Source organism: Rhipicephalus sanguineus, chromosome 4 (genome assembly GCF_013339695.2).
Source record: "Rhipicephalus sanguineus isolate Rsan-2018 chromosome 4, BIME_Rsan_1.4, whole genome shotgun sequence".
Lineage (NCBI taxonomy): Eukaryota > Metazoa > Arthropoda > Arachnida > Ixodida > Ixodidae > Rhipicephalus > Rhipicephalus sanguineus.
The window spans coordinates 180,718,798-180,732,477 of NC_051179.1; the positions used below are offsets into that span (position 1 = coordinate 180,718,798).

At 49.5% G+C, this 13,680-nt stretch overlaps 1 protein-coding gene across 1 annotated transcript in view; it reads right to left on the reverse strand.

Annotated features, from left to right (window-relative positions):
• LOC119390945 (monocarboxylate transporter 12) overlaps window positions 1-13,680 on the reverse strand; it is a 103,326-nt gene that overhangs the window by 14,470 nt on the left and 75,176 nt on the right. Inside the window, exon 4 of the mRNA XM_037658657.2 lies at window positions 10,027-10,830. Coding sequence (XP_037514585.1) covers window positions 10,027-10,830 — 804 coding nt within the window. The remainder of the gene's footprint in view (window positions 1-10,026; window positions 10,831-13,680) is intronic.

The window sequence follows — 13,680 nt, forward strand, 5'->3', positions numbered from 1 at the left end:
TTTTTAACAACGTACTCAATACGTGCCCATTTCTTCCGGCTGATAAAGAAAGCCCGCGAAATATGAAAAATAACACGTGAATACGCTCCCACCCGCAAAGGAAACCAGCGCCCTCAAATAAGCTTACTGGAAACAACCGCTTTGCCTGTTGCCCGTTGCGAGAGACAGCGTTCCGCATTTTGGCAAGGGTACAGGTCGGGCGCCAACGATATGCGTGAAATTTCGCTGGGATTAATTCTGTTCGATAGTACGCCGCAATCATCCATATCTCACGGCCGACTGTTCTCATTGATAACGCGGCAGGTGTTCTGATTACGGCCTGATTCTGTAAAACCAAGCGGTGCGTTTCTTAGGCCGGGGAGTGGCAGATAGGCCGATGCGTTTTGTTGTCTTTCCGCATTTTTCCCTTGATACTGTCTACCTCATAGGGAGCCTGTTTGAGGGCGCTGGTTTCCGACGCGCGCTGCAGTCTAGTCACGTGTCACTTTTCATATCTCGCGGGCTTTCTTGATCAAGCAGAAAAAATGAGCGCGCAACTAGCACGTTGTTGAGAGTGCGGCAGTTAGACGCCATTTTAACATGCATACATACGCCTAATTGATGTTTTGACAATTAGGTGAGTACTTGTCGTGTTACAAATATAATTATGACTAATTATTGAAACCTCATTAACGAAAAAAATAGCATTGGCTACGCCGGTGTTCTAGGAACAATATACAGCAAGTTTGCTTCGCGTAACGCCGTTTCTCTTTTTCTAAATCATGCTGCGTGATAGCTGGGACACCCTGTATATATATATATACAGGGTGTCCCAGCTATCTTTAGCCAAGGGTTAAAAAATACAATATTAGAGGCAGGCGAGTGAAATGACTTGCAAATTGCTGACAGCCACCTTGCGCACTACAGACAATTTTTTGTTTTGTAATTAACTAATTTGTTAATTAGGATGATTTAACTAAATTGCTAAATATTGACTTTAGGCAAGAAATCCTGCTTGCAAAGTTCGAGAGCGTCCTCAAAAACCCCAACTGCATTATTTGCGATAAAGAAAGTCTCACATATACCATTTTTTCCAAGCTGCAAAGAAAGCCCGCGAAATACAAAAAGAACCACGTGACTAGCGCGCTAGCGCGCCGCGAGGATGCTGCCCTCAGCCGTGGTTTGAGCGAACGAAATCAGCTGCGGCCGCGACTCGGCGTCTCCGTTGCAGCGGTAGGCCGATAAGTTAAAGGTGGTTTCTTGGCCCGCGCTCGCTAGAACTTGCACCGTCACGCGCGCAGCTGGCTGGCAACGGGCCAAGAAACCACCGCCCACTTATAGGCCTACCGCTGCAACGGAGCCGGCGAGTCTCGGCCGCAAGTGATTTCGTTCGCTCAAACCTCGGCTGAGGGCAGCATTCTCGCGGCGCGCGAGCGCGCTAGTCACGTGGTTCTTTTTGTATTTCGCGGGCTTTCTTTACAGCTTGGAAAAAATCGTATACGTGAGACTTTCTTTATCGCAAATAATGCAGTTGGGGTTTTTGAGGACGCTCTCGAACTTTGCAAGCAGGATTTCTTGCCTAAAGTCAATACTTAGCAAATTAGTTAAATCGTCCTAATTAACAAATTAGTTAATTACAAAACAAAAAATTGTCTGTAGCGCGCAAGGTGGCTGTCAGCAATTTGCAACTGATTTTACTCGCGTGCCTCTAATGTTGTATTTTTTAACCCTTGGCTAAAGATAGCTGGGACACCCGGTATATATATATATATATATATATATATATATATATATATATATATATAGTGGCAACAAAATGAAATGCAGGGCGCGTTCGGAGAGCAAAATTCAAAAATTATTTTCTTCCTTCAAACAAAAAATGATTTGATTGGACTTTCTGCATTACTTAACGATGAAGTCTTCTATCAAACGCCGCCTGACGAGGATTTTTACTTGGACCGCATCAGTATGAAAAATACGGTCAAACATGCGACAAATCGCATATTTTCTCTAATTTCACAATTTTTTTCAGAAAGATTTGAAGTCTATTTTACCCCTAAATATTTTTGTACTAAAATACACATTGCTGGAAATCATATTATTATTAAGATTGGTTAGGGAGAGTTTGAGATAGCTCAGAAAAAAATCACAAACTTTGAAGATATTTTGTAATTTTTGAAGGTACGTAACTGGTAGTGAAACATAAAAATTTCGGAATTAATGAATAGGACACCTACACAGAACCTCTACGATAGCGCGAGTGCGGTTTAGAAGCTCAACACACAAAAATAGATTTTATACGCATTCTTTTATTTAGGCACAGTTTAACAAATACAAGCCAACTTCAAGGGGGCGCCATGATCGTCAAATTTTTTTTCGAGCAAAAATATTTTGCTACAATACTCCATGTGGCACAGGAAACAGGTACAAATTTTATCAGCAAAATCTGTGATGTGCGAGCGCCACGTCTGGAACACTTGGCATGGAATGAGCCATATATATATATATATATATATATATATATATATATATATATATATGAAGGAAAGAAGTGTTAATTTCAAGGGCTTGTTTTCTTTGTTATACACAATATTAATGAGAACTAACAGACAATAATGCTGTTAAGGTGTTTAATAGACAGCACTCAACGACAATGAGTAATGGCGACAGTCACGGCAAGGCACGAACTCCCTGCGCGGGCGGCGTTCTTCAAGCAACCAAAGAGGATGACCCACTAGAAGGCGCTGGAGAGGGTAACCCATTACCATGTCCCAAGGCTTCTCTACAATTACCCCGGGTACGAAAAGGGAGCCGTCCGGCGACCTAACAGCTCGTCACTATGAGTGGGTCATAGTAGGCCTTGAGGCGCGCCACGTTGACAATGTCGCGCCCTCGACGGCGCATGTCCGAAGCTGGTTCGATGGGTTCGATCAAGTAGTTGACCGGGGATGTGCGCTCGACGACCCGGTATGGGCCTTCGTATTTCGGCAGCAGTTTTGAAGAAAGGCCACTTGCAGTGGTAGGGACCGAGAGCCATACGAGCGCTCCAGGAAGGAACGTGGGTTCAGAAGTGGTGGTGCCATCGCGAATGCTCTTCTGCAGCTCTTGTTCCTGCGTCGTAAATGTCTTGGCAAGCTCGCGACACTCTTCAGCGAGCCTGGCTGTGTCAGAAATAGGCGCACACTCAGATGAATCCGGCTTGTATGGAAGTATCGTGTCGATGGTGTGCGACGGGTGCCTTCCGTACAGTAAGAAGAACGGTGAAAAACCAGTAGTGCTCTGAGGGGCGGTGTTATAGGCGTAGGTGACGAAGGGCAGAATGGCATCCCAATTGGTGTGGTCGGCGGCGACGTACATTGACAGCATGTCGCCGAGCGTGCGGTTAAAGCGTTCGGTTAGGCCATTCGTCTGCGGGTGGTAAGCAGTAGTTTTGCGGTGAACAGCATGGCACTCTTTCAGAATGGCTTCCACGACTTCCGATAAGAAGACACGGCCTCGGTCGCTGAGAAGCTCTTGGGGTGGACCGTGACGCAGTATGAATCGGTGTAGTAGGAAGGAGGCAACATCGCGCGCTGTAGCCGCTGGGAGGGCGGCGGTTTCGGCGTATCGCGTTAGATGGTCAACAGCGACGATGGCCCAGCGGTTACCAGCCGAACTCAGAGGAAGTGGTCCATACAAATCGATGCCCACGCGCCCGAACGGACGGTTAGGGCAAGGTAATGGTTGTAGACTTGCTGGCGACACGTGCGTTGCAGGTTTTCGGCGTTGGCAATCGAGGCAGGAGCGAACGAACTTCTGCACGTAGCGGTACATCCCACGCCAGAAGTATCGTTGTCGAATGCGGTGGTAAGTTTTGGATACCCCAGAGTGCGCGCATTGCGGGTCGGAGTGGAAGGCCTCGCATATATCAGAACGCAGACTGCTGGGTATCACTAGTAGCCACTGGCGGCCGTCGGCGTTGTAATTGCGTCGGTGCAGGAGGTCGTCACGAACGGCGAAATGGTGGGCTTGACGACGTAACGCGCGAGTGGATGGTGTTGCCGTCCGATCAGTGAGCAAGTCGATCAGCGAGGTGATCCATTTATCCTTGCGCTGTTCGGTAGCGATGGTGTGAACGCTGATTGAAGCAACAGCTATGTGAGATACTGAGCAGGGGGCATTGTCGTCAGGCAAGGGAGAGCGCGAGAGGGCGTCGGCGTCAGCATGCTGGCGTCCGTTGCGGTACAGCACGCGGATGTCGTAGTCCTGCAGGCGAAGTGCCCAGCGGGCAAGACGGCCTGAGGGATCCTTCAATGACGACAGCCAGCATAGTGCATGATGGTCGGTGACGACATCAAATGTACGACCATACAAATAAGGTCGAAACTTTGTAAGGGCCCATATGATCGCCAGGCACTCTTTTTCCGTGACTGAGCAATTGGTCTCGGCTCTGGTAAGCGTACGGCTTGCGTATGCCACGACATATTCGGGGAACCCTGGTTTGCGTTGCGCAAGGACGGCGCCGAGGCCTACACCGCTGGCGTCCGTGTGTACCTCCGTAGGGGCCGTAGGGTCGTAGTGACGTAGTATGGGAGGAGACGTCAACAAACGACGGAGCTTTGCGAACGCGTCGTCACACTCGGGCGACCACGAATTTAGGGGTCCGTTACTTCCAAGGAGCTTCGTCAGCGGCGATATGATGGTGGCAAAGTTTCGTATGAAGCGTCGAAAGTATGAACACAGTCCGACGAAACTGCGCAGTTCTTTGACGGACGTAGGTTTGGGAAATTCGGCCACGGCCCGAAGCTTGGCCGGATCGGGAAGGATTCCGTCTTTGGACACGACGTAGCCGAGGATTGTCAGCTGCCGTGCCGCAAATCGGCACTTCTTCAGATTCAATTGGAGGCCGGCGTTGCTCAAACGTGTCAAAACATGCCGCAGACGTTGGAGATACGTGGAGAAGTCCGGAGCGAAGACGACGACGTCGTCCAGGTAACACAGGCACGTGTGCCATTTCAAGTTACGCAGAACGGTGTCCATCATGCGCTCGAAGGTCGCGGGCGCATTACACAGACCGAACGGCATGACGTTGAACTCGTACAAGCCGTCGGGCGTGACAAAGGCTGTCTTTGGTCGAGCGTCATCAGCCATGGGTACTTGCCAGTACCCCGAGCGCAAATCGAGAGATGAAAAGAATTCTGCTCCTTGGAGGCTGTCAATCGCGTCGTCGATTCGCGGCAGTGGATAAACATCCTTGCGGGTGACCTTGTTGAGCCGTCGGTAGTCCACACAGAACCGCACAGAACCGTCCTTCTTCGTAACGAGAACAACAGGAGACGCCCATGGGCTGTCGGAGGGCCGAATTACATCGCGTCGAAGCATATCGTCCACTTGCTCATTAATTACCCGGCGTTCTGTGGGAGACACGCGATATGGACGTTGCCGCAGTGGTGGTTGGGCGCCAGTGTCGATGCGATGCGTAACAGCGGACGTGCGGCCGAGGGAAGTTTGCCCGACATCGAAAGAATGACGAAATTCATCCAACAAGCACAGAAGCTGCGAACGCTGGACCGACGTAAGGTTGTCAGCTATGGAGGGACCAAATACATCAGTAGGTGACGAATCAGACGCACTGATGGTGCGGGAACTGGTACAGTGCGAGTCATCGGGTGCGTTCAGAACTTGTGCGTCTTCAACGGGTTCCACTTTGCCGAGACATTCCCCTCGAACCAACGTAACAATGCACGGGGATGGGTTGGTAACAAAAATAGTGGTGTTGCCCTGAGTGACTCGCACGGTCGCAAAAGGTACCAGCAACCCTTTCCTAGTGCAGACGCGGGCAGATGGCGAAAGGAGTGCAGCGGTGTCGGAGAGACCGGCGCGGTAGACCGACACAGCCGTTGACGAGTTTGGAGGCACTTTCGTATCTTCTTGGACGAGGATCTTGCTCATTGCCGATGGACTGTCTGTCGGCGTCAAATGTGAGAACGGTGAGAGTTCGATTTCGGCTGGTGCGCAACGAATTACGGCATCGTGGCGGGAGAGGAAATCCCATCCCAAGATGACGTCGTGAGAGCATGCCGCAATTATGATGAACTCGACGTCGTACAGAACGTCCTGAATGACGACGCGAGCAGTGCATACTGCTGTGGGATGAATACTCTGGGAGCTCGCGGTACGAAGGGACATCCCAGAAAGTGGCGTCATCACTTTTCGAAGTAAGCGGCAAAGTTTTGCGTCCATAACGGATACAGCGGCTCCAGTATCGATAAGGGCCGATGCGCGAACACCGTCCACAAGCACGTCGATTACATTCGATGGACTTCGCTGAGGGCTTTCACAGTTCGATAGCGTCGCAGCCCTTGCCTCCTGGACTGCGACGACTAGTTTTCCTGCTCTCGTGCGACCGAACGAGGCCGCATGGGTGACAGTGACCGACGTCGGGGAGACGGAGAGCGGCGAGTAGCTGGAGGTGGGCGTGACGTCGGCGACATAGGTGGAGGTGGGTCGTAGAATGCACGGCTTGACTGGCTGGTGACAGGTGACGCGACTCGAGGCGGCTGCACGCGTTGACAATAACGTGCCACGTGACCGGCGTAACCGCAAGCAAAGCAGATGGGCCGGTTGTCGGGGGTGCGCCATCGGTTCGCCGGGGTAGGTCCCGCCCATGTCGCAGCACGTGATTGACGAGTCGGCTGCTGAAATGACTGCATAGTGGGCTGCAGTCGGGGCCGAGGGATGGCGTCAGCATATGTAGCCGGCACACCCGCCTCAAAGAACGGAGGTCTAGCGGCGGCTTCGGCGTAACTCATTGGGGCAGCCGCAGGAATTACTTGGGGCGTCCTGGCGACAACTTGAGCGTAACTCTGAGGCGCAGGAGCCGGAGGTTGCGGGTGATACTCAGGCATGACCTCCGCAATTTCCTGCTCAATCGCTCGGCGGAGAGGAGGAAGAAGGGTGGTCGACGACTGTTGAACGGGCGGCGGGTGGGCAAAGGCGAGGAGGGAGATCTGGCGTGCAATTTCCTCGCGCACGAATGACTTGACTTCTGCCAGCAACGTGGCCTGGTCAGATATTGCCGCCAAGCCAGCAAGCTCTGCGTCGCGTGATGGGGAGCGACGGGTCATCGAACGCTGCCGGCGGAGCTCCTCGTAGCTCTGGCACAGCGTTATGACCTCGGCCACTGTGCCAGGGTTTTTGGTGAGCAGCATGGTGAAGGCATCGTCGTCAATGCCTTTCATTATGTTCCGGATCTTGTCAGACTCAGACATGGTTCCGATGGCCTTCTTACACAAGTCGAGGACGTCTTCGATATAACTTGTGAACGATTCACCGGCCTGCTGAGATCGCTCACGTAAGCGCTGTTCGGCTTGCAGCTTACGAACTGCTGGGCGGCCAAAAACGCTGATGACGGCGGTCTTGAAATCGGCCCAAGTCGCAAAATCGGACGCGTGGTTGTTGTACCACAAGCTTGCTACGCCCGCGAGGTAGAACACCAAGTTGCTTAACTTGCCTTCTTCATCCCATTTGTTGGGGATGCTGACGCGCTCGTAAATTGCGAGCCAGTCCTCCACGTCGGTGCTATCGGCGCCAGTGAAGATAGGTGGGTCGCGTATACGGGGGACACCGGGACATGTGCTCGTTGCGAGAGGTGGCGTTTGCTGGGCGGCGTCTTGAGGCATGGTAGATGGCAAGGTACGGGATCGGAGCTCCAGGGGCATTGAATGGGAGCAGAGCACTCTCCACCAAATTGTTAAGGTGTTTAATAGACAGCACTCAACGATAATGAGTAATGGCGACAGTCACGGCAAGGCACGAACTCCCTGCGCGGGCGGCGTTCTTTCTTCAAGCAACCAAAGAGGATGACCCACTAGAAGGCGCTGGAGAGGGTAACCCATTACCATGTCCCAAGGCTTCTCTACAATGCCAAGGAAAGTATAGGGGATGTTTTTAGTAATAAATGTAAGGTAATTGTGAAGAAAGAAAGAAAAGTGGACGAAAAGATAGCTTGCCGCGGGTAGGGACCGAACCTGCGACCTTCGAATGACGCGTCCGATGCTCTACCAACTGAGCTACCGCGGCGGCCATCCCCCCGTCCACTTTATAGGGTATATGTGTGCATTTAAACGTGGGAGTGTCAGTCAGCGCCGCCAGTAGCCATGACGGCGAGTGTGGAACACTCTTTTTCTGCCTGTTGGCATCACGTAGCACGTCCGATGCGAATAAATTCGAAGGTCGCAGGTTCGGTCCCTGCCCGCGGCAAGCTATCTTTTCGTCCACTTTTCTTTCTTCACAATTACCTTACATTTATTACTAAAAACATCCCCTATACTTTCCTTGGCATTATTGTCTTGTTAGTTCTCATTAATATTGTGTATAACAAAGAAAACAAGCCCTTGAAATTAACACTTCTTTCCTTCATTCATAGCGAGGGTCTCGTTCTGGCAGACTTGATGCTTTCAGGTAGTATGCGAGGGATTATTGGTCAGCTGCCAGCTCGTAATAAGTTCACGTGCTACGTGACGCCAACAGGCAGAAAAAGAGTGTTCCACACTCGCCGTCATGGCTACTGGCGGCGCTGACTGACACTCCCACGTTTAAATGCACACATATACCCTATAAAGTGGACGGGGGGATGGCCGCCGCGGTAGCTCAGTTGGTAGAGCATCGGACGCGTTATTCGAATGTCGCAGGTTCGGTCCCTGCCCGCGGCAAGCTATCTTTTCGTCCACTTTTCTTTCTTCACAATTACCTTACATTTATTACTAAAAACATCCCCTATACTTTCCTCGGCAATATTGTCTGTTAGTTCTCATATATATATATATATATATATATATATATATATATATATATATATATATATATATATATGTGTGTGTGTGTGTGTGTGTGTGTGTGTTTCTCAGTGTGTCCATAAACATTTCTATATATGTAGTAGTCGACAGCTCACTTGGTCGTTCAGATGTTAGACAGGGCGTGCAAACATCGGCACAAGAAAGGAGTCAACGCACCACAAACGCCGACTAACTACTGAAAAGGCACACGACGGCGGAAAAAGAAGGCACGAAAACTTATCTGCGCATGTCTAAGCAATAGGTAAACCTATCAATCTGGCACGCGTGGTTGTCTACGTGATATATAACTATTCAGACACTTGATTTCCTCTTTATGCCGGTTAACCGATGGTTGGCTCAAGCACGCGCTACCACTATTATCGATATGCCAGGCATCAATCATTAAATGCGTTTCTTCATTCCTTTGCCAACACAAAATATCGCGATCATCGAATTTTGGCGTGCACTTACTCTCTCGACAATGAAGAGAGAGATTAGATGGTGAGCCTACGTTTAGCGATCTCTTATGTTCCTTTAATCTCTGGTTAGCACAGGATCCCGTTTGCCCTGCATAGAAGCGGCCGCAGGTAAACGAGATCTCATACACCTCACACGTACCAGATGATAAATTTGTTGGTATGTTTCGCAAAAGAAATGTCAGTCTGCTTCTTGTCTCTCACCCTTCTATTCTTTACTGCGGCACATATATTACCTAGCTTACTGGAAGCCGTAAAAACAACGGTAACGCCGTACCTACCTCCCACTTGCCTTAGCTTATGAGAGACGCATTGAATATAAGGAACTTACCGACGATTCTTATTTCTTTCTGCAACCATGCTCGGACTTGTCAAAACGTCGTTGTTAACGTGATAAATTTCGGCGATCTCTCGCATCATATGTTGTTATATGGTGTCGTCCTCACGTGATGATGATTTTTTTTATCACTGAAGTTTCCGCTTCAAGAATGTTGCCCGTAGCAGTGGCGAAGCACCCTTAGGGAGTCATATTGCTAGAAATACAATTGCATTCATTTGATTGTAGAGGTATTACAAGATTGGCGACTCTTTCCTAGATATAATAGAACGAATAATCAACTGCTAGTACCGCGTAATTGTCACTTCGCGTTGCCTGCGATTCAGCGTACATATATTTCTAGGTTAGTTAGGTACGCCGAGGTAAATGCAGGAAATTTTCTGAAATTCATTCAAGTGCAAACGACGAGTGTACTTGCCTATGATGGATGGGTTGCTGAGCAGCACGGGGACCAGAAGGACCCCAGAAGCCCCGGACAGGAGAGCTACGGCATCCGTGCCGTAATAATCGGCCACCAGCACATGTTTCATGGTCATTAAGGTAGCCAGAGCGACCGAAGACGCAGCTCGCACAACCACGTGTGTCAGGCTGCGGGTCTCTGGCGTCAAGAGAAGCAAGAAGCCTAAGACGAGCGCGTTACCGGTCGTCAAGGTAGTTCGGCTCACTAGACCCACATCGGCAACTAGAGGCAGTAGGACTCTTCCAAGGATCTCAGGCGCTGAAGCATACGTGACCGTAAGCTCAGCGTGCGCTCGAGATACACCGCTATCCAGGGCATAGTCGACTAATGTTGACAGGTGCACCGCGTTGACGTAGTCCAACAACACGGATCCCATCACAACAGCATAGAAACTGGGCTTCAGTAGTGGTTGGGGCATTTTTCCAAGCATATCACGAATCTTCATGGATTTGCTGCTTTTAATGGGCTGCGTCTCTCTCACTGGACGTCTGGACACCAGTGCTTCTATGCCGTCGCGCTTTAACCAAGGGGGCTCCTTCAGGACAATGGAGAATGCCGTAACGTGCATACTAAGGGCTGCGTATATCAGCAATGCACCGCGGAAGCCATACGTTGCTCTCAAGTAGGACAGCAGCGCCGGGAAAACAATGGCGCTTGTGGGGTCAGCAGCAAACTTCAGACCGGAAGCAATGCCACGGTACTTTTGGAAGTACTGCATTATTTCCACCAGGTTGCACATCAAGACAATGCCGGCTCCGAGGCCTGTAAAAACACGCCGAAAGAGTGATCACAAAATCGGAAATGTAAGGACGCTTATCTACAATGAGACCTTAATCACTGTATGTCTATGTTATGTTCCTAAATTTCAAAACATTTAGCAAAAATCGCACCTGAAGCGTTTTATATAACATGTAACAAAAAATAGGCGAATAAATGGTGAAGTTAAAACAGTGATTTATATAGAACATTACGATTTTAGGCAATAGCGCTTCAAAGAAGGGAGTCGCAACGCTCTCTCATGCTGAATTTCGGCGCAAGAGGAATAGGTGACGCTAAAACAGGCAATCGCAGGGAACTGAGGGATGCAGCGGCTTTCGTTCGAAACGCCACGCGGGTGAGCAGCGGCACACACAGGTATTTTTTCCGCTCCGTATGCCACGGTGGAGTAGTGGTTATGATGCTCGGCTGCTGACCCGAAAGTCACGGGTTCGATCCCTGCCGCGGCGGTCGCAATTAGATAGAGGCGAAATGCCAGAGACCCGTGTACTGTGCGATGTCAGTGCACGTTAAAGCACCACAGATGGTGGACATTTCTGGGGCCTTCCTCTACGGCGTCTGATATACTCATATCGTGCTTTCCGCCCTGTAAACAAATACCTCTCCGTCCACGTTATAGCGATGTCAGCGCTTTAAAAAAATGATTTTATGTTTTGGTTGAACGTGAGTGCGATGACAAGCCCCGCAAGCCGTGAAAGGTATTGTGTCGCGTGGTGCCATGCAAGCACACCAATGCGGCAATGTTTCCTGTATCTGTCAATTGGTGGAGCTAGGCCTCCGCCATACCTGTTTCCCGCCACCAACCCGGCGTGACCATGCCGGTCATGTGACCCGTGCCTCGCTGACCAATCACCCTTCTTCCCCCTCCATAAAACCGCCTGCAATAAGCGCGGGAGAGCAGCAGTGAGGCAAACCCTAGGAATTTATCCCAAGATCTAGCAATTTTTATCTGTTTTAGGGATTTAGCGCCTTTTTGTTGAATCTACGGGTTTTTCTAAGGATCTGGTAAAGTTACACTACGTGGCCCGTTTAGAGGCACTACTAAGCAATCGCGCTTTCAGCACTATAAAGGTTGCACAAAGCAATTTTGGCTATCTCCTGCTCACCTATTTTAAGAGAACTTTGGTGTTCTGCTGGGACGAGCGAAAGCGATAGCAGTTCTGTAATGCGAGATTATTATATGCTGAATACTGGGGGAAATGAAACTTTGACGTCGTGAGCGTTTAGCATGCACGCGCCTATCATGATTAGCGCCCTGAGTGACTGCTGCTCTGAGAAACAAAGAGAAATTTTCATTGTAGTCCACATGAACATGTGACAAACACGCTCACTGCGTGATCCTCGCAGAAGACCGCGATGTTGTCAGCGTCTGCCAGCACTCCAGCATGTTGCAACTTGAAACCTCGGATGTTTTCGCTGCATATCACTGCTAAACCGAAGTGCTCGAGGTATGTCAAGAGCTCCATGTCAAAGAAGTGCTCCGTGTCAAATAACTACTTAACCAGGAGGCTTTGAGAGAAACCGAGTGAAAGTAGGACTGAAAGTTGGTTGAGCTGGTACGGGTTCATTATTATGAAAACCTCGTCATGAAAAGAGACAAGACTGTTCGGGTGTTTTAAGTCTTTTCGTCGTGCCGTTTTGATGAAAGCGAAAAACGTGACAAAAACCGCGAAGCTGATCGAAAGTACAGAGGGAATGCGTAGCTATCAGCCAATAAAGAAAGGGCCACGTACACGTCCTGCAACTCATGCAACACTGATTCCAAATGTGGAAAACTAGAATTTGACCACCACCTCGCAAGCTGCAAGTACCAGAAAGGCGCTACAGACTTGCAGCACGCCCGAATAATCACATATATGCCTTCAATGAGTGCGCATGTTAACTCGACAGACAAATCTGTCCCTGTAGCAACTGGCGCCATCTGTAAGCACTTTATATGTAACTCCACAAAACATGTAGAAAGATGACCTTAAATGGTTTTTAATATGGTGTGTTTTACTTTTCACAACATTCAGAAGAATTCGGTGAAAGAGCGCACTGTCCTAATGCATTGTTCAAAGTGAATTAGCCTGAATAATGGCCTCAAAAAGGCACTCTAGGGATTTTCTCGTAATCTAGGGAATTCTCGAGGCTCTATCTTGGAATAAAACGTTGTCTTAGGTTGGCATTACTGGAGAGCAGTCTCCTGTCAGTCTCGCCGAAGCTCGGTCAACGAGTCGTCACTCTACGCGCCCTCCCGTCGCTTGGCCTGCCGCGGGGTTACTATGCTTCTGCTTATACAACACATGGCGACGAGGTACTGAACGCGCTTCTACAGGCGATGCCAGGAAGAGCACGACGTACGTGACATTACGCTACGAGTCACATTTTCTGCTGCGCGTCGGTGCTTTGGCTTCCTGCACGCTACAAGGGCGTCGGCCTGAATTTCTTCCTTCCGCTTGGATGGATGGATGGATGCTCTGAGCGTCCGCTTTATAACGGGGCGGTGACAAGAGTGCCACCAGGCTCTACAAAAAAAAGTCCTTTACTCTTCTTTTTCTTAGCGTTGGTCTAGTGTCTCTACTTCAATTAAATCTATCTTACTACAGAAAAAAAACTTAGATTCTCAGCCCAGTTCTCTGCCCTTTACGGCAGAATGTCCTTACCTTTTTCCAATATTTTTTGTCCTTTCTCTGTAATTTTCTTCCACCAATACTCTAACCGTCTCTTACTTATCTCAAACGCGGGTGCGTTCAGCTTTTCATTGTTGTCCCTAAAACCCAAGGCGTAATGTAGGCTCGTGCCCAAACGTACACCTGGGTGGATATCTCCACATTTATTCAGAATATGCTCCGC